The sequence below is a fragment of the Podarcis melisellensis genome (genome assembly GCF_964234715.1).
Source record: "Podarcis melisellensis genome assembly, chromosome: 3".
In the NCBI taxonomy this organism is placed as follows: domain Eukaryota; kingdom Metazoa; phylum Chordata; class Lepidosauria; order Squamata; family Lacertidae; genus Podarcis; species Podarcis melisellensis.
The window spans coordinates 554,788-577,505 of NC_138530.1; the positions used below are offsets into that span (position 1 = coordinate 554,788).

At 52.7% G+C, this 22,718-nt stretch overlaps 1 protein-coding gene across 4 annotated transcripts; it reads right to left on the reverse strand.

The window, feature by feature from the left end:
* Positions 1 to 102: 102 nt before the first annotated feature.
* On the reverse strand, positions 103 to 20,416 carry KHK (ketohexokinase). Of its 4 annotated transcripts, none has more exons than XM_081904377.1 (8): positions 20,288 to 20,416; positions 19,778 to 19,894; positions 15,019 to 15,153; positions 8,628 to 8,700; positions 7,136 to 7,282; positions 4,288 to 4,376; positions 2,873 to 3,030; positions 103 to 451 (listed from the first exon to the last, which is right to left on the reverse strand). In XM_081904377.1, exons 1-8 carry the CDS (start codon positions 20,377 to 20,379, stop codon positions 366 to 368), a joined length of 897 nt encoding a protein of 298 aa, XP_081760503.1. In that variant the 5' UTR covers positions 20,380 to 20,416; the 3' UTR covers positions 103 to 365. The 4 variants fall into 4 exon arrangements, with proteins under 4 accessions (XP_081760503.1, XP_081760504.1, XP_081760502.1 ...); XM_081904378.1 differs by lacking the exon at positions 15,019 to 15,153 and adding an exon at positions 15,231 to 15,365; XM_081904376.1 differs by lacking the exon at positions 15,019 to 15,153 and adding an exon at positions 15,222 to 15,365.
* Positions 20,417 to 22,718: the final 2,302 nt, after the last annotated feature.

Here is a 22,718-nt window from a genome sequence, read left to right on the forward strand (position 1 = left end):
AGAATATAAATGGAAGAGATAAATAAAATATCTGGGGCAGGCCAGCCCTTTCCATCCTGCCCCCTCACCCTACCCACACAGGTGGGGCTTCCACACAGAGGCCACTGGTCCAAGCCTTTTATTGATCGGCCTTTGCAAAGAGGCAACGCGGGCACGTCTCTCTCTCTCCCCAGATCCAGGCCCAGCCAGGACACACCGGGCGGCCCGGGCACAGCAGGGAACCAGCTTTGGCTGCCAGCCCCTCCGGACCTTTCAGAGAAGCAGCAGCTTCTTCCTCGCTGAGTCAGGGGGGTTGTGTGATTTTGGTCCACGGCTTGATGAAGGTCCCCAGAAAAGATGGGCAGACATGGCTTGCTGCTTGCAGCTCACACGATCCCATCGTAGCCGTGCACACCGCACTTCCGTCCGGCCACCTGACACCCGTAGGTGATTGCCTCGGCCAGGGGTCTCCCTGGAGGGGGGGGGGGAGACAGAGAGGGGTCAGTTGATCTCTGAGGCAGAGAGGTGCCCTGGGGTTCAGGCAGCAAGACCCCTCTCCCCAGGCTCCAGGGCTACTCTTTATTAGGGGCGGGCAGAATTCAGGGCATGCAAGTTTTACCGTATTTTTCGCTGTATAAGACTCACTTTTTCCCTCCTAAAAAGTAAGGGGAAATGTGTGTTCATCTTATGGAGCAAATGCAGGCTGTGCAGCTATCCCAGAAGCCAGAACAGCAAGAGGGTTCGCTGCGCAGCGATCCCTCTTGCTGTTCTGACTTTGCCCCTTCCATTGCTCCTCCCGCTTTGCTGAAGGGGTGCTGCGCAGAGAACCAGAGAATATTTTTTCCTTATTCTCCTCTAAAACTAGGTGCGTCTTACGGTCGGGTGTGTCTTGTAGAGCGAAAAATATGGTACTTGTTTTTCTGCTAAGAAGCCAAAGATCCACCAAGCGCAAAATTGTGGTCGGAGGAGGGAGGGGGCAGAGCACAGAATGAAGGGACATGTTCTGTCCATGCTCAGCTGCCCCAGGAATTTGGGCTACCAGAACTGAACTCACAGTCTGAGAATCATAGAATTACAGTAAAGAGTTGCAAAGGTCCCCTAAGGTTCCTCTAGTTGTTCCTGCTGCAATGCTGGAACCATAGCTAAAGAAATTCTGTCTGGCAGCCACCCCCCCACCGTTGAAAAAGCTCTCATGAAGGAGGGGGCACCACCTTCAGACGTCTCCACCCCACTGCCAAATGGCTCTAACAGCCAGAAAGTTCTTCCTAAAGATTAGCTGGAATCTCCTTTCCCGTCATTTGAATCCACTGGTTCAGTTCTCTGGAGCCGCAGAAAACAAGCTTGCTCCATGGTTCAGCCCTTGAGATAGTTGAAGATGGCTCTCCTGTCTCCTCTCAGTCTCCTCTTTTCCAGGCTAAACATACCCAGCTCCTTCAACCGTTCCTCATCAGGCTCGGTTTCCAGACCCTGGGTCATCCTGGTCTCCCTCCTCTGCCCACCTCCCAGCTCGTCAATATCCAATATAAATTGTGGTGCCCAGAACTGGACACAATATTCCAGAATCAAGCGGGACTCGGATTTCCCCTGATCTGGACCCTCGACTTCTGCAGATGCAGCCTGGAACAGCACTGGTCTTTTTTGCTGCTGCATCACCCTCTGGGCTCGGGTTCAGCTTGGGGTCCACCAAGACCCCCGGATCCTTTCCCCAGGGGCTTTCCTTGTGCGGAGGTGTAGTGCAAAGGGAAGGATCTGCACCCGTGGCTCTAAGGCCAGGGGCCCCGATTCTGGGTTCTGCTGGCCCCATCCCGTGGGGCAGCAGACCAGCCCCCACCTCCGCCCCCTCACCCCACCTGCCCCACCCGGCTTACTCCTTTCTTGTCACTTGAAGCCATGGGTTCGAGTCCTACCCTCCAGAGCAGGAGAAAACAAATTTGCTCCCTCTTCCATGCAACAGCCCTTGAGATATTGGAAGATGGCTCTCCTGTCTCCTCTCAGTCTCCTCATTTCCAGGCAAGACATACCCAGCTCCTTCAACCACTCCTCATCAGGCTTGGTTTCCAGACCCTTCATCCTCTTGGTCTCCCTCCTCTGCCCACCTCCCAGCTTGCCAACATCCTTCTTAAACGGTAGCACCCAGAATTGGGCACAGGACTCTGACCAAGGCAGAATAGTGGTACTACCACTGGTGCCAACTCCAGGGGGCCCTGGGCACCTACAATTGTATTGTGGGTGCTCAGCGCCCGCACCGCAGGGCCTCCAACATGACTTCTGGGGCCCCGCAAGGAACTGGAAGTTATATCTGAGGCCTTGGGGGGCCTTGTAAGCCTTCTGGGGCTCCCAGGCGCTGCAACATGAAGTCACGATCTCACGTTATGTTGCACATGTCGCTGGGCACCCATAATCTGGGGTCCAAGTTGGCGCCACTGGGTACTATGAATTCCCTTGATCTGGGCACTAGACCTGCTGGTGCAGCTGAGAATAGCATTCACTTTTCTTGTTGCTGCATCACACGGTTCATCGAATCACAGAAAGCTAAGCAAAGCAAGAGACGTGTAAGAAAGCAAAGAAAAGCTCAAAGCAAAATTCATAAGAAACAAAAGCAAAGCAAAGCAGAGACTCATTTTCTCCCCCCAATTCCAGTCCTGGTCTCCCCCCCAAAAAAAAAATCCCTTTCTTCTTTGCAGAGCCTAATTTAGAAGAGGTTTGGGCAAGCATCTTTGTTGCTCCTACAGTTAAAACTGATGGAAAGTCTGAATCCCATGGCAATCTGCTGCAGACCCTGGAGATCTCTCCGTAGATCCCATGTCTGATGAGCAGGTTGCAGAACAGATCACAAAGGGGAGATATGGACATGCGGGCGACAGGGAGGAGGAGAGAAGCCCCCGCGACTCACCCCTGCTGAGGGCCAGGATCACGGCCGCGTTGAAGGTGTCCCCAGCACCCAAGGTGTCCACCACCACCTCGGGGGAGAAGGCGTCCGAGTGAACCAGCACCCCGTCCGGTCCCATGGCGTCAGCCCCCTCCTCAGCCCAGGCACAGACCAGGGTGGCTCTGGGGGAGAAAGACGAAGGAGCCTTGAGCCTTGGGACAGAGACCCCGCAGGTGCCTGGGTGGGGAGGCCCAGGGGGCAGATGGAAAATGGGGGCACCCCCAAAACACCCTCCCCACCTCCAAAAGGCCTGGTTCTTTCTCCCAAGGGAGCTGGGCTCAACAGGGCCTCTTTGGTTCAACCCAGGGAGGGGGAACCTGGGGGGGGGGTCCGCCAAGTCCCAGCAGCCAGGATGATGAAGTCCCATCCTGCAAACCAGCTTCACAGGTCATTTTAGCAAGAAGAATGGCATAATAATAATAATAATAATAATAATAATAATAATAATAATAATATCATCCACCCTTTACCCTAAGGTTCCAGGGCAGGTTGCAGTGTTGAAAAACATATTAAGCACTATGTAAAACAACTTACAACCACTTTAAATAAGGTGGCGCTGAAAAAACAGAAACCCCAAGTGTCAGAAGTTGCTTTGTAATTTTTTTTAAAAATGTACCGTAACTCATTTTTAATGTTTGCTCTAATAATAATAATAATAATAATTTATTTATACCCCTCCCATCTGGCTGGGTTTCCCCAGCCACTCTCGGCGGCCTCCAACAAAATATTAAAATGCAAATATTAAAATACAATAGTCTGTCAAACATTAAAAGCTTCCCTGAACAGGGGTGCCTTCAGATGTCTCCTAAAAGTCTGGTAGTTTTCCTTTGACATCTGGTGGGAGGGCGGGTGCCACCACTGAGAAGGCCCTTGCCTGGTTCCCTGTGACTTACGGATATTTTATGGATATGGATATTCTAAATGAACATTTTAAGATCATCTTTTTGCAAACCGCTTGGGAGTCTTCAAGGTTTAGGGCAAGCGGCGTAGATACATTTTGTTAAATAAAAACATTCTGTAAAGAAAAGATGGAGGGAAGAATAAGGAGCAGTTCTGGAGCGTTGCGTAGAACTGTAGAATTGGGAGGGACCATGAGGGTCATCTAGTCCGGCCCCTGCAAGGCGGGAATCCTTTTTGCCCAACATGGGGTTTGACCCCACGACCCTGAGGTGAAGAGCCTCATGTTCTAGCGACTCCCCTAAGTTCTTTGCAGCCCCCTTGGCATTTCCCACAGAGCACCGAAGGGCCAGTGGCCATTAAATCTAGATGCTGGAGTTGGCACGAGTTCCCCTCCCATGCCAGAGGGTGGGCAGGGGGGCTGAGGGGCACCCCAGAGGCAATCCAGCCTGCCCCCTTCTCCTTGGGTGGTCTCCACCTACCCCGGCTTCAGATATCTGCGGAGCCCCTTGACAGCTTCGGCGGCCGAGTAGAAGCCCCTGGCCTTGGCCACGTCCTTGCTGACAAAGACCTGGGGGGGGGGAGAGAAGCCAGAGTCACCTTCTCCTCTTGGTCTCTCTCTCATAACACTAGAATTCCCAGGCGCCCAAGGAAGATGAATGTTGGAAGATGCAGAAAGGACTCGTTCCTGCAGCACAGTGTTAGACTGTGGAACTCCCTCCCACAAGATGGCCACCTACCGGGACGGCTTTAAAAGAGGATTGGCTAATGGGGGAGAAAGGGGCTCTCAGTGGCCACTTGCCAGGATGCAGAGATGCTTCTGAATGCCAGGGGCAGCAAGGGAGAGGGTTGCTCTCGTGCTCGGATCCTGCTTGTGGGTTTCCCGTAATGGGCATCTGGTCGGCCACGGTGAGAACAGGAGGCTGGACTAGGTGGGACCCCACTGACCAGCAGCTAGGCTTGTCAGGCAGAGCCTCCAGTTCCAGAGGCAGTCTAGACTCCTGGGGTCTTAGGGGTATTTGGCCACTGTGAGGCGAACAGGATGCTGGTCCAGCAGAGCTCATTTCATGTTCAGAGGTCAGTCCTCCACCCCCTGGGCAGCACTGCCTTCCTGCTGCTCAGCCCAGGCAGGGCTTCACAAGCAGAACTCAGAATCGTAGAGCGGGAGAGTTGGAAGGGACCCCCAGGGGTCATCCAGCCCTGTTGAGAGTTAACACAGTTGAGAGTTAACACTCCCAGGAGGTGTTGTTATTAACTGGGCACTGCCCATATAATCCGGGCATTTTCCTGTGGGCTGAGCTCTCTCTGAGTGCAGAGTGTCTGAGAATGTGAGCGAGGTAGTTTCGGTTTTGTTAGAGACAGAAAGCTGCAAGCATGCAGCTAGATTCTGTAGGTTCTCTTTTCTGTTTGTTATCCTTCTAAATAAAGAGTGTTAGATTAGAAGCACTGGTGTCGAGCCGAGTTACTGAAGACACCACAAAGCCACAGTTCCTGCATGACCCACTGGCATAGCTGCCAACTTACAGATTTGAAAATAAGGGACCAGCAGCCTCAAAAATAAGGGATCAGCAGCCAAAAGAAGGGATTTTCCAAGGGGCACAGGTATGTTCAACTTCTGAGCCCCTCCGAGCCAAAGGCAGAAAGCCCAGCCAGCAGCCAAACGAAGCCTCAAGCGGTGGTTCCCACAGCGCAGCAACCCGGCAAAGGGGATGCAGCAAGGAAAACCACCGTCACCTCTCCGCTGGGAAGCGCTGAGCAAAGGCGAGTCCCCAGGCAAGGCGGCTGATGTAACTGGCACAAGGCATGCAAGCTCCACCCCCCAGTCATTCTTAGACTCCTTATTGGGTGAGCAACGCAGCCAAGCAACACAGCTGGAGCCTCCCTCCTCCCTGGCCGGCAGGGAGGGAGGGAGAGGAGCTGCTTCCTTTGAAACCCGGGAAATTTAAGGGACATCATCAATAAGGGACAGCAGCGGGACACGGCGCTGGGATAAGGGACTTTCCCGCCAAATAAGGGACGGTTGACAGCTATGCCCACTGGGTCAAAGGATTTACGACCCACAAACTTTAACAAGCCCAACCCCCCCGGCCATGCAGGAACCACAACTGAAGACTCCCTGCCAGATGTCCACCCATCTTATAAATCTCCAAGGGAGTCCGTTCCATGTAAGGAGGACGTCCTGAGTATGGAGGAGCCTGCCCCCCCCCAGGACCACCGGGCGAGGAGGGCTGCCTGGTCCAGCCTGTGGCTCTTTGGAGCTGCGCAAAGGCCTCTTCCGCAGCCAAAGGCCTCTTCTGTGCAAGAGTCGGCAGAGCAGCAGCTGCGGTGCTGAGAGGCTTTTGCCCTTGTGCAGAGGAGGCTGCTGGGCAAAGGACCTGGGCAACGTTGGGCAGCGCCAGGGAGGTGCCGCCAAGCCCTGACCCTGAATGGGGGCTCCTGCTCCGAAGTCAGGGGGCTGTTTGTGGTCTGTGTGTGTGGTTTGGGGGCTGCACGGCCAGGGAAAAACCAATGCTGTCCAGGGTTGTCAAGACTGCGGAGAGAAGAATTGGGTGCCCTCTTCCCACCTTGGATCAAATCTACGCTTCCAGGTGCCATAAGAAAGCTGCAGAGATAGTGCGCACCCCGGAAATGATCTCTTTCAGCTTTTGCCTTCTGGAAGAAGGTCCAGGGTTATAAAGACCAGGACTAGCCGCCTGAGAAACAGTTTCTATCCAAATGCAATTTTGGTTTTAAATGCAGTGTAAGGTAGTCTCTCTATAAGGGACGCGGGTGGCGCTGTGGGTTAAACCACATAGCCTAGGACTTGCCGATCAGAAGGTCGGCGGTTCGAATCCCCGCGAGGGGGGAGCTCCTGTTGCTCAGTCCCTGCTCCTGCCAACCTAGCAGTTTGAAAGCACGTCAAAGTGCAAGTAGATAGGTACCGCTCCAGCGGGAAGGTAAACGGCGTTTCCGTGCGCTGCTCTGGTTCGCCAGAAGCGGCTTAGTCCTGCTGGCCTCATGACCCGGAAGCTGTACGCTGGCTCCCTCGGCCAATAAAGCGAGATGAGCGCCTCAACCCCAGAGTCGGTCACAACTGGACCTAATGGTCAGGGGTCCCTTTACTTTTACTCTTTAAGGTAGTCTCTATGTGAGTATATTATGGGGTATTAGAGTTTTTAGGGGGCTAACCAGGTTGGGATAGCTGGGATAGCAGGCTTGTTGGTTTTTGAATGTCTGATGTAGATTTTTCAGTTTCGTTGTTCTGTATGGGACAATGACAATAAAGATTATCGTATTGTATCATTTCTGCCCCATCATCCTGGCATCTTCCCCAGACAGAGGCTTTCCTACCACGTCTCCGTAGCCGAAGAGCTGGTATATCTCTGGCCGTGTCTTCTCCACTTCCACGGACGTGGTCACTCGGTCGGACGGTGGGCAGGTCTTGTTATAGGCCTCCACACGCTGGATCATCTTCACCTGCTCAGAGGCATTCCTGCCCTGGGGGAGGGAGAAGGTGGGGAGGCAGAGGGAGGCAGAAGTTCGCCCTGGCATCCCAGGGAGCGTCCGTGGCCAGGACAGCTGCACCCACAACCAGAAGGTGGCCGCAACAGTCCTGGCATTCATGCTCTGCTGAGCTCTAGATTACTGCAATGCCCTTCCCGTGGGGCTGCCCATGAAGACTGCCTGGAAATGCCACCCCTCCGGGCACCAGAGGGTGAGTGGCCAAGAGCTGGCATCCTCAAGGGCAGGGACTCCCAAATTTTTCTGGGCCCCTGCCCCCTTGGTTCCATAAGGTCACTCCCAGTGACCCCCACCTTTTAAAAAGCATTAATCAGGCACTACAGAGGAGAAAAACCCAATAAAATTCAAAACGGGAATGATTGCACATTTATTCAAAATCCAATTAAAAACTATTGAGTTTAATTAAGTTGACAAAACTGATCAACTTGATCCAGTGATGCCAGTGAATTCTGATAGGTCATGGATAGCTCCAGCACCAGGGACCCCCTCCTTGACTCTTAGTGCCCCCCTCCTAGTAATCCCACGACTCTAAGATTCGGTAACAACAGACTTTAAAGGGGCCATCCCTGAATCAAGGCCCTGCAAACGTGACACGAAGCCCCTTTCGCAAAGAGGTTTGGCAGGTTTGGCCTGTCGCCTGCGGAGTGAGTGGTCTTGTTTTCAAAATCCCTGCATGTGTTTACAGGCTCACAGGAAGTCTTGTTCCCAAGAGCTGTTTCTGTGTGCGAATGGCGAGTGTTGAGAACTTATCAATGGCCACCTATAATAATCATAATCATTTATTATTTATACCCTGCCCATCTGGCTGGGCTTCCCCGGCCACTCTGGGCGGCTTCCAACAAAGTATTAAAATACAATGGTCTGTTAAACATTAAAAGCTTCCCTCAACAGGGCTGCCTTCAGACGTCTTCTAAAAGTTTGGTAGTTGTTGTTCTCTTTGACATCTGGTGGGAGGGAGTTCCACAGGGCAGGTGCCACCACTGAGAAGGCTCTCTGTCTGGTTCCCTGTAGCTTTGCTTCTTGCAACGAGGGAACCGCCAGAAGGCCCTCGGAGCTGGACCTCAGGGTCCGAGCTGAATGATGGGGGTGGAGACGCTCCTTCAGGTCTACTGGGCCCTTGAGGCCATTTAGGGCTTTCAAGGTCAGCACCAACATTGTAAATTGTGCTCAGAAACGTCCTGGAAGCCAATGTAGGTCTTTCACCTATACTTTCCCGTCTTCATTTCCTGCCGATGGCAACTCCTCATGGCACCTGCAACTCAGGAAGACCCTTCCCCCCTCTTGCCCCCCCATCTCCCCAGCAAGGGCTTCCTTCACTCACCTCCCAGTGGATCCACTTGTATTGAGACAGGTTGACCTGCTCAAAGTCAGCCGCCGTCACGTCTGGCAGGTTGCTGGTTGGGGGTGGCAGGGAGAAGGCGGAAGGGTGGGATGGGGGGGGGTTACAAAGGTCTATGAGATGCAATGTCTTCACAGCCTCCTCCCCCCCCCCGAGATTATTCATTTGAACAACTTGAAGACCCCGATCTGGTCATTGATTAAAAAGCACAAAGGAAGATGTTGTTGTCTTGGCCTCCCACTGCAGCACAAGCCAGGCCCAACTGGTGGGGTGCATGCAGCCAGACACCCTCTCCCTACGGGCCCCCCAGGTGTGGAGGGGGCATCAAGGCAATAGTCGGCCCCTCCTCTCCGACCCCAGGGTCCTATCAAGAAGCCCTCTGCCTCAAAAGCATGGAGGGTCCATCTGTGTCTCGGATGCAAGGCTGATCTTGCAATGAGGTTTGTCCACTTTGATCTCCTTCCATGTACAGTAGGGACTTGGTTCCCAAACACCGAAAACCCAGAAGTAAGCGTTCAGGCTTTCAAATGTTTTTTGGAAGCCGAACATCTGATGCAGCTGTCGGCTATTGTTTCTGGGGCGCCTGCACCAATCAGAAGCTGCACCTTGGTTTTCGAACATTTTGGAAGTCAAACAGAGTTCCGGAACGGATTGAGTTTGGCGCTTTTGTTTTTGCTATTTATTTTGCATTTTTGTTTTTGAGGATTTTCCAGTTAATTTGTTTTTGTGACTGTGTGGAACACAGTTCAGCTACTGATTGATTGATTGATTGTGTGACTGCGGAAATGGATAAAAGCAAGCAACGACTATCATCAGTGCAGGTGAGGGGAAAAAATAATTTAAATTTTTATCATCTACAATACTGTCTTATTTATTTTATAGTACAATACATTGATTATTGCTTTCATTTTATGGATCAGTGGTCTTGTTAGATAGCAAAATTCATGTTAAAATTGCTGTTTCAGGGGTTGTTTTCAAAAGTCTGAAACGGATTAATCCATTTTGCATTATGTTCTATGGGAAAGTGCACCCTGGTTTTGGAACTCTTTGGTTTTGGAACGGACTTCTGGAATGGATTAACTTTGAGAACCAAGGGACCACTGTATGCAGGGACCCTTCCAAGGTGCTGGCTTCCATCTGCACAGCCCCAAAGAGCTGGACTCAACATTATTCAGGGGCTGCCTCTGAGCCTGCAGTTCCTGTACTGCAGGGGGCGAGTCGGATGGCCCGTCAAACACAACAGTTCTACCATTGTGGCCTAAACCCTCACATTTGGACAACCAGAAGAAGCATTAGTCTAAGAACCTAATAAAGGCCTGCAGGATCAGGCCAGGGGCCCATCTAGTCCGGGATCCTGTTCTGACGGGAAACCGGCAAGCAGGGGCGCCGACTTATAAAAAATATTGGGGGGGCCCATACCGACTTATAAAAAATATTGGGGGGGCCCAAGACCTCCAAACCGCTGCTGCTGGGGGAACGAAAGGGGCGAGCCCCGGGCTGCCCCGACCTTAAGTGAACCTGTGAGGGCCCGCCCTTTGCGGCAGCCGATTGGCTGCCGCCATGGGTGGTGAATATTAATGATGTATCATTTTTGTGCTTCATGCTGTGGCCACAGACATGTGATCTGATGGTGAATTTGGGGTGACCCAATGCAAAAATCCTGAGAATCCCTGTGGATCCATGCTTTGTAACCACGTTTTTGCACCATTGCAGCCCCAGGCAACAGTGGGTGTGTGATTTTGGGGGGGCAGGCTGTAGCCATGGACATGCTATGTGATCTGATGGTGAATTTGGGGTGACCCAATGCAAAGATCCTGAGGATCCATGTGGATCCATGCTTTTAAACCACATTTTTGCACCACTGCAGCCCCAGGCAACAGTGGGTGCGTGATTTTGGGGGGGCAGGCTGTAGCCATGGACATGCTATGTGATCTGATGGTGAATTTGGGGTGACCCAATGCAAAGATCCTGAGGATCCATGTGGATCCATGCTTTTAAACCACATTTTAAGTGGGGAGGGAAGGAAAAACAGAACGGACAAGGAGCACGAGAGGGCTGTGCAGAGAAGCAGCTGGCTAAGAAGGCAAAAGTTTTCCCTCACCTACCCACCCAAGCCAGCCAGCTCCCGAGTGCTGGCGCTCTCTCTCTCTCTCTCCCCCTCCTGGAGCACAGAGACGACACTCTGCTTGCCTGGAGGGGAGCGGCTTTCCCTGCTCTTTGTTCCGTTTGAGCAAACACAGCAAGGAAACAGAGGAGGGTGGGCAGTAAGACCCTGAGGCAGAATGCAGGAAAGCAGCCGCTTCCTCTTTTTGAGGGAAAAATACGGTAATAATTTTCCTAAATTATTGGGGGGGCAGAGCCCCCCCAAACGAATTTTTGAGGGGGCTCGGGCCCCCTCAGGCCCCATGGAGTCGGCAAGCAGGATCAACACTCTCCCTGCCTACAGTTCCCAGCACCTGGTCTTCAGAAGCATCCCTGCCTCCTCCATGAATCTGAGGTGAGCAAGGAGGGCTATGAGGACACCACACAGGTTGACCAAAGAGCAGGGAGGAGGTGGGAGAGAGACGTTCTTCTTCCTCTCCTGTAGAGGCAGTGATGGCCACCAACTTCAAAAGGGGAGCCAGACCAACAACGTGAAGGTCAAGAGCTACAAGTGACTGCAGAGTCAGGGAACTGCCCAGTTGGAAGGGACCTCCAGGGGTCATCTAGTCCAACCCCCTGCAATGCAGGAATCACAGCTCAAGGATCCCCTGACAGATGGCTGCTAGAGCACCTTGGGAGGGAGTCTGTTCCGCTGTCATACGACTCTTACCATTAGAATATTCTTCCTGCCACAAGATCCCAGCAGGAAAGGACTGTGTCCCCCCCCCAGCAGCCCCCCTCCCTCCCAGTAGGCTTCCTCTTGGGGGATCCGGGAGGTCCCTGGAGGAGGACTTTCCTTGGGCCTGATCCGGCTGCAGCAGCCAGACGCTTCCCACATTCTGAACTCTTTGCTCCATGAGTCCCTTGCACTGAAAACTGGGGGGGGGGGGCGCTGGGGGTGGAGAGGCACCTACTGCAAAGGGTTAACACTTGGCTCTAAGCCCTCTAGCCTCAAAGAGGAACCTTCTCAATGATTAACAGAGCAGCGGATCCTGCCCGCTGAGCAAAGGCCGGCCAGAACCCCATCCGGGGCTCAGCTGAGAGGGGCCAAGGATCAAGTCCAGCGGATGTCTCCATCTGGGGAGGGGGTCCCAGGGGGCAGAAGGAGGGACCCCTCCCCAGCCCTCTTCTCTCCCCAAAACAGTCACTGCCCCCTCCCAACACCAGACCCCGCTTTCCAAAAAGCAAGGGGAGGGAACAAACCCCCCCCCGCCTTCCTCTGCCCCCACCTGCCCCTAAGAGCCCCCATTTGCTCCCCCCTCCAGACCAGGCAATGACCAGGAAGGCAGATCAGGGACGGATTGAGGGAGATGATTGGCTGCTGCATCTGGGCTGAATTATCAGGTGAATCTGCCAAGAATTATTGGGCATGCATGGCGGTGCTTTCCCCTCTTCTCCCACTGGGTGGCGCCACTCAGGAATGCGGGGGGGGGAGCATTCCAACTCCAATTCAGGCCATAAAGGTAAAGGGACCCCTGACCATTAGGTCCAGTCATGAACGACTCTGGGGTTGTGGCGCTCATCTCGCTTTATTGGCCGAGGGAGCCGGCATACAGCTTCCGGGTCATGTGACCAGCATGACGAAGCCGCTTCTGGCGAACCAGAGCTGTGCACGGAAACGCCATTTACCTTCCCGCCGGAGTGGTACCTATTTATCTACTTGCACTTGGATGTGCTTTCGAACTGCTAGGTTGGCAGGAGCAGGGACCGAGCAACGGGAGCTCACCCCGTCGCGGGGATTCGAACCACCGACCTTCTGATCAGCAAGTCCTAGGCTCTGTGGTTTAACCCACAGCGGCACCTGCGTCCCTATATTTCAGGCCATAGCTGTCAACTTTTCCCTTTTCTTGCGAGGAATCCTATTTGGAATAAGGGAATTTCCCTTAAAGGAAGGGAAACGTTGACAGCTATGGTTCAGGCTTCTCAAGCAAATCGCAGCCCTCTGAATCGGGCCGTAAGCCAGAGGGTGCAGACAAGTCTCAGGCCGCTTGGCCACAGGTGTGGCTCAAGGGATCAGAATTAAATGAAGTTCCATTTATGATCACTTTGATGTGTATTTATTTGGGGGGGGAAGGGGGACAGGGGAGGATTTTAGACCATTTTTAAAAACTTTTCCCATGTCCAGTTTTCCTGTTGTTATTCTGTCTCTCACAGCTACAATAAACCTACCGTTAAAATTATGGACTCGTCATTTCTTCGTTGGAGGGCAAACGGGCAAATTTAGCAGGGGGTCAAATACTCCCCCCCCCCCCGACTGTAACTGGTTGATTTTTTAAAAGTAGTTTTAAAATAAGTAAAGTCGTGAGAGGGAAGCTGGAGGTCTTGGCAGCTCAGCCGCCCAATTCCTCAGAGGCCTCTCGGCCTCAGTGCTTCCAGTCTGTAAAATGGGAAGAGAGGATTTGAGCAAGGGGGGGGGGCTGGGCAGCTTGCCTTTGGGAACTGTGGGGCAAGAAGAAATTCAGCCACTGCAGCTTTGCACCTGAGTAGATCGGCCTGCAAAACTGAGCTTCTTTTCCTTGTGGTGCAGCTGTTAAAATCTCAAGAAAAAGGCTTGCTAGGGGGGAAAGTGGAAGGAAGTAACCTTTCTACTATTAATGATCAAATGCACTTTGCACTTTAATAGTCCAAGATTAATGATTAATATTAAGAATAAGAAGGGGGAGGGGGCAGAAAGAGAGAAGGTGACATTGAGCTGGCCCTTTGCTCTCACGCACCTTGCCTAGATCTCCTGACAATTTATTTCTCATTTACCGTATTTTTCTGTCTATAAGATGCCCCCCATGTATAAGATGCCCCTTATTTTGGGGGACTCAGATTTAAGAAAATGGGGGGGGGGGGGAGATGCATCCGTGTATAAGACGCCCTCTAATTTTTGACATTATTTTTTAGGGGGAAAACTTAGTCTTATACACAAAAAAATACGGTACAGTCATTCAGGTTGCGTTTTTTCGGGTTAGGTAAAAGGTAAAGGGGCCCCTGACCATTAGGTCCAGTCGTGGCCGACTCTGGGGTTGCGGCGCTCATCTCGCTTTATTGGCCGAGGGAGCCGGCGTACAGCTTCCGGGTCATGTGGCCAGCAGGGCTAAGCCGCTTCTGGCGAACCAGAGCAGTGCACGGAAACACTGTTTACCTTCCCACCGGAGCGGTACCTATTTATCTACTTGCACTTTGACATGCTTTCGAACTGCTAGGTTGGCAGGAGCTGGGACCGAGCAACGGGAGCTCACCCTGTCGTGGGGATTCGAACCACCGACCTTCTGATCGGCAAATCCTAGGCTCAGTGGTTTAACCCACAGTGCCACCTGCATCCCTCCCAGAACTTTAGGTAAAGGTAAAGGGACCCCTGACCATTAGGTCCAGTCGTGGCCAACTCTGGGGTTGCAGCGCTCATCTGGCTTTATTGGCCGAGGGAGCCGGCGTACAGTTTCCAGGTCATGTGGCCAGCATGACTAAGCCGCTTCTGGAGAACCAGAGCAGCGCACAGAAACACTGTTTACCTTCCCGCCAAAGCGGTACCTATTTATCTACTTGCACTTTTACGTGCTTTCGAACTGCTAGGTTGGCAGGAGCAGGGACCGAGCAACGGGAACTCACCCCATCATGGGGATTCGAACCGCCAACCTTCTGATCGGCAAGCCCTAGGCTCTGTGTTTAACCCACAGTGCCACCCGCCTGGAAGTACCGAAACGGATTACTTCCAGGTTTGGCCGGTCGCGCATGCACAGAAGCGCTAAATCATGCTTTGCACATACACAGAAACACTGAATCGCAAACCTGCGCATGTGCAGATGCGCTGCTGCGGATTGCAAACACTGCAGGTTGTGAACGTGGATCCCACACGGATCACGTTCACAGCCCGAATGTCCACTGCTGGATTATAAAAATGGCAGCCTCAAAGCGGTTTACAAAACTAAGCACCATACAAATCTTATCAAATTGATAAAAGGGTTGGGACAGTTTCTAGAAAAAGCTGGGTCAATGCCCACCCCCTGGGATGAATGACAGCTTGCCTGCCCTGTGGCAGCCGGCAAGGTTTTGCTTATGCATTTCATTCCCCCCCCCCATCTTGTATCTTTATGCCCCGAACTGCCCTGAGGTCTTTGGGCAAAGGGTGCAATGCCAATTCAATAAATATTAGTTGGGAATAATAAATAGAGGGAGCCCTGTGGCGCCACCCAGTGGCAGGGTGGGGAGTTGGCAGTGGGGGCGGCAGCTGCCCGCCTGGCCTTACATGTCATAGAGAGTGACCGTCCGAGAGCCGTTGTGGCAGTTGACGAGACAGATGGCGCAGGGCATCTCCCCCCGGCTTTGCCTCACCAGGTGAGAGACATCCACATTGTAGCGGCGGAAGTCGGAGAGGATGAATCTTGGGGGCAGCGGAGGGGAGAGAAAGAGGAGGTTAGAGGCTGTGGCCCGGGGGGGACGACCCCTCACCCTAAGCACCTTGCAGCGTGCAGGATGGTCCGGGTGCCCGTCGTGGAGTTGCTGATCACCATGGAGGTGGGCAGGGCGCACGCCGGGCGCGGAACCACGTGGGCGAGGTCCACCTCGTAGCGCTGGAAATCCTCACGGACGAAGCTGGGTGGGCAGAGAAGAGGAGTCCCCTTAGGGGTGGGGAGGGTGAGAGAGGCTGGAGACCCCCTTCCTCGCCCTGACCTGTCCACAGTGATCCACGCGAAGGGCACCTCCAGGCTTGACTACTGTAACTCGCTCTACGTGGGGCTGCCCTTGAAGCTGACCCAGAAACTCCAGCGGGTGCAGAATGTGTGTTACCTTACGGGGTCCTTGCCGTGGGATCGCATTCATCCAGTGCTTTACCAACCTCACTGGCTCCCCGTGGAGTACAGGGTCAGGTTTAAGGTGCTGGTTTTGACCTTTAAAGCCCTTCACGGCCTAGAACCCTCGTACCTACGGGACCCCCTCTCCCGGTACGCCCCGCAGAGGACCTTAAATGACAACATTTTGGAGGTCCCAGGTCGCAAGGTGGTTATATTGGTCTCAACTAGGGCCAGGGCTTTTTCAGCTCTGGCCCCAACTTGGTGGAACGCTCTGTCCCAAGAGATCAGGGCCCTGCGGGATTTGACATCTTTCCGCAGAGCCTGCAAGACAGAGCTGTTCCACCTGGCCTTTGGTTTGGACTCAGTCTGACCCTTATGTTTCCCTCCCCTTACGGTCCTGATTTATGGGCTACTATTAAAATGAGGCAGCATTTTAAATTGCATTTTAACCTGTATTTTAAATTGGTCTCCCCCTCTTTCCCCCCCCATTATGCTTTTACTGTGATTTTATTGGTGTTAGCCGCCCTGAGCCTGGCTCTGGCCAGGGAGGGCGGGGTATAAATAAGATTTATTATTATTATTTATTATTAAGGACGCTCCTCTCCCACTGCTTGGGAACAGAAGTTGGTGCCTAGACTTGCAGGGGTCAGCAAACTTTTTCAGCAGGGGGCTGGTCCACTGTCCCTCAGACCTTGTGGGGGACCGGGCTATATATTTTTGGGGGGGAAATGAACGAATTCCTATGCCCCACAAATAACCCAGAGATGCATTTTAAATAAAAGGACACATTCTACTCATGTAAAACACGCTGATTCCCGGACCATCCGCAGGCCGGATTTAGAAGGCGATTGGGCCGGATCCGGCCCCTGGGCCCTAGTTTCCCTACCCATGGCCTAGAGAGTGCTAGGAGCTGCAGGCGCCATTGGCCCATGAAGGTAAAGGGACCCCTGACCGTTAGGTCCAGTCGTGGCCGACTCTGGGGTTGTGGCGCTCATCTCGCTTTACTGGCCGAGGGAGCTGGCGTACAGCTTCCGGGTCATGTGGCCAGCAGGACTGAGCCGCTTCTGGCGAACCAGAGCAGTGCATGGAAACGCCGTTTACCTTCCCGCCGGAGTGGTACCCATTTATCTATTTGCACTTTGACGTGCTTTTGAACTGCTAGGTTGGGAGGAGCAGGGACTGAGCAACGGGAGCTCACCCCTTGCGGGGATTCGAGCCGCTGACCTTCTGATCGGCAAGCCCAAGGCTCTGTGGTTTAACCCACAACACCACCCACGTCCATGAGAGAGGGCCCCAAATCCACCCTGAGCCCGGAGTGCAAAATCTCTGCTGGGGAGCAGAAGTGTCTCATAGAGAAGGTAGGAACTGGGTGAGGATTCCTGCAGGTACATAGGGGCAAAGCCTTTGTCTTATTCGTGAGGGGAGCATGAGCTTCACCTTCCCATAAAACTCTGGGTCCAAGCAGGCAGCGACAGAGGGATTTCTCAAGATCTGCAAGACTCAAATACTTACATTCAGCTTCTCAATGCAAGAGGCGTCTGGGCTTGTAATTCTTGGGTGATGTTCCACACCTGGAAAGCAGCTGCCCTTCGCTCTTTAATCCAGCTGTGTGGTGGCTAAAGGAACTCTGCACATGCTCAGAAGGACCAGGGAAGGTGCGTGGGCCTTTATATTTTACACACCCAGAGCAGAGTCCCAGGACTCTTAAGGGATCCTTTCTTAAATAACCACATCTGCCACATCTCATAGAATCACTAGATTGTGGAGCTGGAAGGGACCCAAGGAGACATCTAGTCCAACCCCCTGGAATAGGATGAGGCCTCCTTCTCCCAGGCTGATTCTCTCCCCATTTTGCAGACTGGAGTCCTACCATTCAAACTGGTTCTCAGAGCTGAATTCAGCCGACTAACTTCTTAGGGAAATCCAGCCACTGCCTGGAAGAAAACTGTGGGCCCTGGAGCCCGCTGGGGGTCTGTGCCTCTCCCTCAGCCGCCCAGCACAGCACCAGGATCTGACCCTGCTCCTCAAAACCAGCAATGGATGGTGGGGTCAGAAATCAGCAATGGGTTTTTTTTCTGGCATGTTTTGATTTGAGAAACTTTCTGTCCCCCTGAATCTAAAGAGATCTGATTCCAGCATGTACAGATGACACATATTTCGTACAAGTATGTAGTGTTAACTTCACATGCTGTAAAAAAAATCTCAGGACTATATAAGTATCTTAAAAGTACTTCTAATTGTCGAAAGTGGTTCAAATCGAAGGAGGTTTGGATGACCGTTGGGGGTCCCTTCCACTCTCCGATTCTTTGGTTCTATGAAATGAAATTTGAGGCCAGGCGAGTGAAGAAAACAACCGAGGAAGCAGATAGAAGCGCAGGCTGCCTTTTACTTGGGAGTAACCCTAATAAAATACAATTCAACTTACTTCCAAATAAATGTGCAGGGGGATAAACTATGCCATTGGAACAAATTTTTATTGTGGATAAAGCTTTTGTGGGCAAGAGCTCACTCTGTCTGATGCAGGTGTGTTCACACCCAGGTGTAGAAAAAATGGCAAGGTGTGAGGTCCGATTTGCATACATCAGGGATGTCCAACAGGTAGATAATAATAATAATAATAATAATAAATTATTATTATTATTATTATTATTATTATTATTATTATTATTATTATTTATACCCTGCCCATCTGGCTGGGCTTCCCCAGCCACTCTGGGTGGCTTCCAACAAAATATTAAAATACAGTAATGTATCTACTGGCAGGTATCTGTGGTAGATCGTGGGACACCCCCCCCCCCAAAAAAGCTCAAGAACTTTGTTAGATGACGGCCGGTTTTTAGTAGATCTGAGTCTGTTGAAAGTTGGACATGCCTGGGACACCTGAGTGGAGCGGCCACATTTGACCTCAGGTAAACAGAGTGACCATTTACACAGAAGCAGTTGCTGCTAATGCAATCAGCCTTCGCTTGCCAAGTGAATGGAGCATCTCTGTTCATGCACAAAGGATCCTCTCCCCTGAAGGCCCAAATGCAGTTGCAGGATGATTCTGCTGCTGGAAAGGGGCCACTGCTGGGCTCCCCATATTGCGCCACCTTTCTCTCCCGAAGACCTCAAGTTGTTCCCCTCGGTTCTCCTTCCCCCCATTTCATCCTCTTAACCAGTGCTTTTTATCGGGGGGGGGGGGGACACATACCACTAAATATTTTGTGGATCTAGGTTTGGCCTCATTAAGTGGCAGGATTTCAATATGAGAAGGAGAATGAGAATACCCCTAAAAATTATTTTTTTAAGGAAAAAAGCACTGCTCATAACAGTGAGGTAGGTTAAGCTGGCTCAAGGTCACCCAGTGACCTTCATTCCTGACAGGGGATTCGAACCCTGCTCTCCAAGGTCACGGTTTGACACTCTAACCCAGCGGCTCTCAACCTGGGGGTCCCCAGATGTTGTTGGACTACAACTCCCATCATCTGAGCTCTGGCCTTGCTAGCTAGGGGTGATGGGAGTTGTAGTCCAACGAGATCTGGGGACTCCCAGGTGGAGAGGCGCTGCTCTAACCACTACTCAACACTTGTCAGTCCTAGACACTGATACAGAATTGTCACAGGCTGCCCTTCTTGAATTTCACTGCCATTTGACTCAGCACCTTATATTCTCTACTGTCATGGATCCTGAAATTCCTGCACTGCAGGGGGTTGGACTAGATGACCCTCGGGATCCCTTCTTTGACTCTGCCCTCTGCCCCAACACCTGCCAGCTGCAAAGCCTTAAATGGCTTCACTTACTCATTAAAGTAAGACTTGGCTGTTCATTTATCGTGCTACTTATTAATGTAAGAAGACAATGTATTACTAAAAGTAGGGAAAGGGCTCTGGAAAAAATCTAGGAGTGGAAATTCCCCAGCCCTCCCCTCCCCTCTTGGCAAGGGCGTCAGGGGTCAGGATGGGACCAGCACCCAAGTCCTGCCCACGCCAGACTGGCTTCCACCCTGGGGCCCCTGACTTCCCTGGAGGAGGAAGAGGATGGATGGATCCTGCAAGAAAAGGAGCCCATCACAGATTTGTGGCTCTGAAAGGGACCCAGCGGGTCATCTAGTCTGACCCCAGTCCAAAGGACACCCGGCTGCCTCCTTTGCCAGGGTGCTGGGCAAAGGGCCCGTGGCCTCGCCCACCCTCCCCTGAAGGAGACCCACAAGGCTCCCCCCCCGACACTTACTCTGCTGCGTGGCCGGGCGCCAGGGAGCCCATGAAGGCGCAGGGGGCGCCCAGCAGGGCCAGGACGGTGCAGGTGTTGGAAGCGTTGCCCCCGCGCTGCCATCGCTGCGACAGGCACCTGCCAGCCAGGGAGGAAGGAAGGAAGAAAGCAAGGAAGGCCGTCTGTCCCGGGTGCAGTGCAGCGGGCGGGACTAGATGACCCCCGGGGGTCCCTTCCAACGGGGCTCAGCCGGGACAGGGAAGCCGCGCGCCCACCGCCCGCCCGCCCGCCCCTGGCACCAGGCGCGTCTCCAGGCCGGGCGCCTTCCAGTTCCCGGGTGCCAAGGCGGAGCCAGCCGCCCGCCCGCGGGGAGCCGGGCATCTTTCCCCAATGCCAGCTCGCTCCGAGACCAGGAGTGCCCAGGGCGGTGGTGCCAGGCAGCGTGCATGGCCCTGGCACCCAAAGTGGGGGGGTGCCCTGCCCCTTCGTGGGGCATTTGGTGGGTGCCCGGGCACCTCTGCCAGGGGGTACCTGGTGTCCGAGTCCTCGGCCGGGTATCTCTCCACCACGCTGATGATGTCGAGGCACACCAGCCCCACGCACAGCACCCGCTTCTCGCCCATGGGCGCCGCTGCTGCCAGGCTCGGCTCTCCCAGCGCAGGCAGGCAGCGCACTCGGCAGCCATTGGCCGGCCCGAGCCCCGCCCACCTCCCGGGGCTCATGCAAATCCCCGCCTCCCTATTGGCCGGGCGGGGCAACGCCCCCTCCCTCGCCAGCCCCGCCCCCGGATGTGGGGCCGCCAATCAGGAGGATGGGGGAGCAAAGATGTACATTGGGAACAAAGGAGGGGATTCCTGCGTCGGAGTCCTCTCACTAATTCTGCAAAACCAAGTTAGAGATGAGCTCGCAGTATCTCCAAATCTGGGAGGGTTGTGCACAGCTATGCACCAAATGCGTATAGTTCAAGCTCTGGTTTTCCCAGTAGTGATGTGTGGAAGTGAGAGCTGGACCATCAAGAAGGCTGATCGCCAAAGAATGGATGCTTTTGAATTCTGGTGCTGGAGGAGACTCTTGAGAGTCCCATGGACTGCAAGAAGATCAAACCTCTCCATTCCTAAGGAAATCAGCCCTGAGTGCTCACTGGAAGGACAGATCCTGAAGCTGAGGCTCCAAGACTTTGGCCACCTCATGAGAAGAGAAGACTCCCTGGAAAAGACCCTGATGTGGGGAAAGATGGAGGGTACAAGGAGAAGGGGACGACAGAGGACGAGATGGTGGGACAGTGTTCTCGAAGCTACAAACATGAGTTTGACCAAACTGTGGGAGGCAGTGGAAGACAGGAGTGCCTGGCATGCTCTGGTCCATGGGGTCACAAAGAGGCAGACACGACTAAACAACAACAACAACAATGAAACAGTTCTCATGTCCTTGTCCAATGTGGGGTGGGGGGTGGGGCCAGATGTCCCTTGGGGTCTCTTCCAACTCTACAATTCCATAATTAGTGTTGAAGCAACAGAAGATGGCAAATGTAGGTTGAGAGAAAGATCCTTTTCAGACTTTCCCACCCAATTGTCTCTTGCCCATTTGCAGAAAAAGCCACAGCAATCAGCTCTTGGCCATTCAGATGCAAAAGAACTGGGGGGGGGGGCGGTTAGGTGTGGGATTTGTTGAAGGAAAGGAAGGCAGGACTAGTCCACCTCCTCTGGCCCCTGGAGAGGACTTGGGTGAAAACAGGGAGGCTCCAAGACTTTGGCCACCTCAGGAGAAGAGAAGACTCCCTGGAAAAGACCCTGATGCTGGGAAAGATGGAGGGCACAAGGAGAAGGGGACGACAGAGGACGAGATGGTGGGACAGTGTTCTCGAAGCTACCAGCATGAGGGAGGCAGTGGAAGACAGGGGGGCCTGGCGTGCTCTGGTCCAGGGGGTCACGACTAAACAACAACATTCATCAAATGGAAAACAACAAAGCCAGCCAACCTGATGGGATACCTGCTGAAGTCTTCAAAGTGGGTGGGATGGAACTTACACAACAACTTCACATGCTCGTCAAAAAAATCTGGGCGAGAGAGGAGATCCCAGCAGACTTTAGGGATGCCAAAATTATCAATCTCTTTGAGAAAGGTGTTGCAAGAATTTATGTACAGGTTGGGGGGGGTTGCCCCTCCAGCAGATATCATGCACATGCAGCCCACTACCCAAACCAGCACAATCACTTTTGTGATTTGTCCCCCCAAAACACTTCATTACAGTTTTTCCTAGCTATTCAAAAGGCCTTTGCTGCACGATACCAAATGTAAGAATTCACTGATCAATGTATCTCTGTACTGGCTCACTGGGAAAACTTCAGAAATTCCTCTAGACCTGTGAGCTCAGCTACTCGGCAGCCCCTCTGCCTGAGGGATAATCCCTGGCCTGGAAACTATCAAGGCATCTGCAGCTGGCAAAATTCTTGCAAGGATCTTAGCAAACTGTCTCTTAAGAACATCCAAAGCGACCCTTCCTGAATCCCAAAATGGTTTTCGGCCTTTTAGGGGTTCAGTGGACATGTTTTTCACCGCTCAACAGCTTCAATAAAAATGCAGGGAGGAAAACCAACCCCTGTATATGGCGTTTATTGACCTAAGGCTTTCGACACTGTAAATCATAATGCCCTATGGACTGTCCTTATGAAAATCGGCTGCCCAGATAAATTTGTGAACATCCTTCGGCTCCTCCATGATAATATGACAACAACAATCGCAGATAACCATGGCTCTCAAAGTGAACCATTCACAGTGGGATCAGGTATTAAACAGGGTTGTGTTATTGCCCCAACTCTATTCATTATTTTCATTGCCATGATCCTACACGTTGTCAAAGAGTAGAACCCCACAAGAGTAGAAATCACATATCGAACAGATAGAAAGCTCTTTAATCTGAGCAGGCAGAAAGCAAAGAGTGAGGTTACTGTAACTTCCGTCT

Excerpts from the sequence above, each read along its gene's own strand:
- KHK (XM_081904376.1), bottom strand. The coding sequence starts at position 20,379 with ATGGGCGAGAAGCGGGTGCTGTGCGTGGGGCTGGTGTGCCTCGACATC. Across the intron at positions 19,895-20,287 it reads GCCGAGGACTCGGACACCAG|GTGCCTGTCGCAGCGATGGC; the intron begins GTACCCCCTGGC and ends CCTGGCTGGCAG. Across the intron at positions 8,701-15,221 it reads CACGCTGCAAGGTGCTTAGG|CAACCTGCCAGACGTGACGG; the intron begins GTGAGGGGTCGT and ends ACCCCCAACCAG.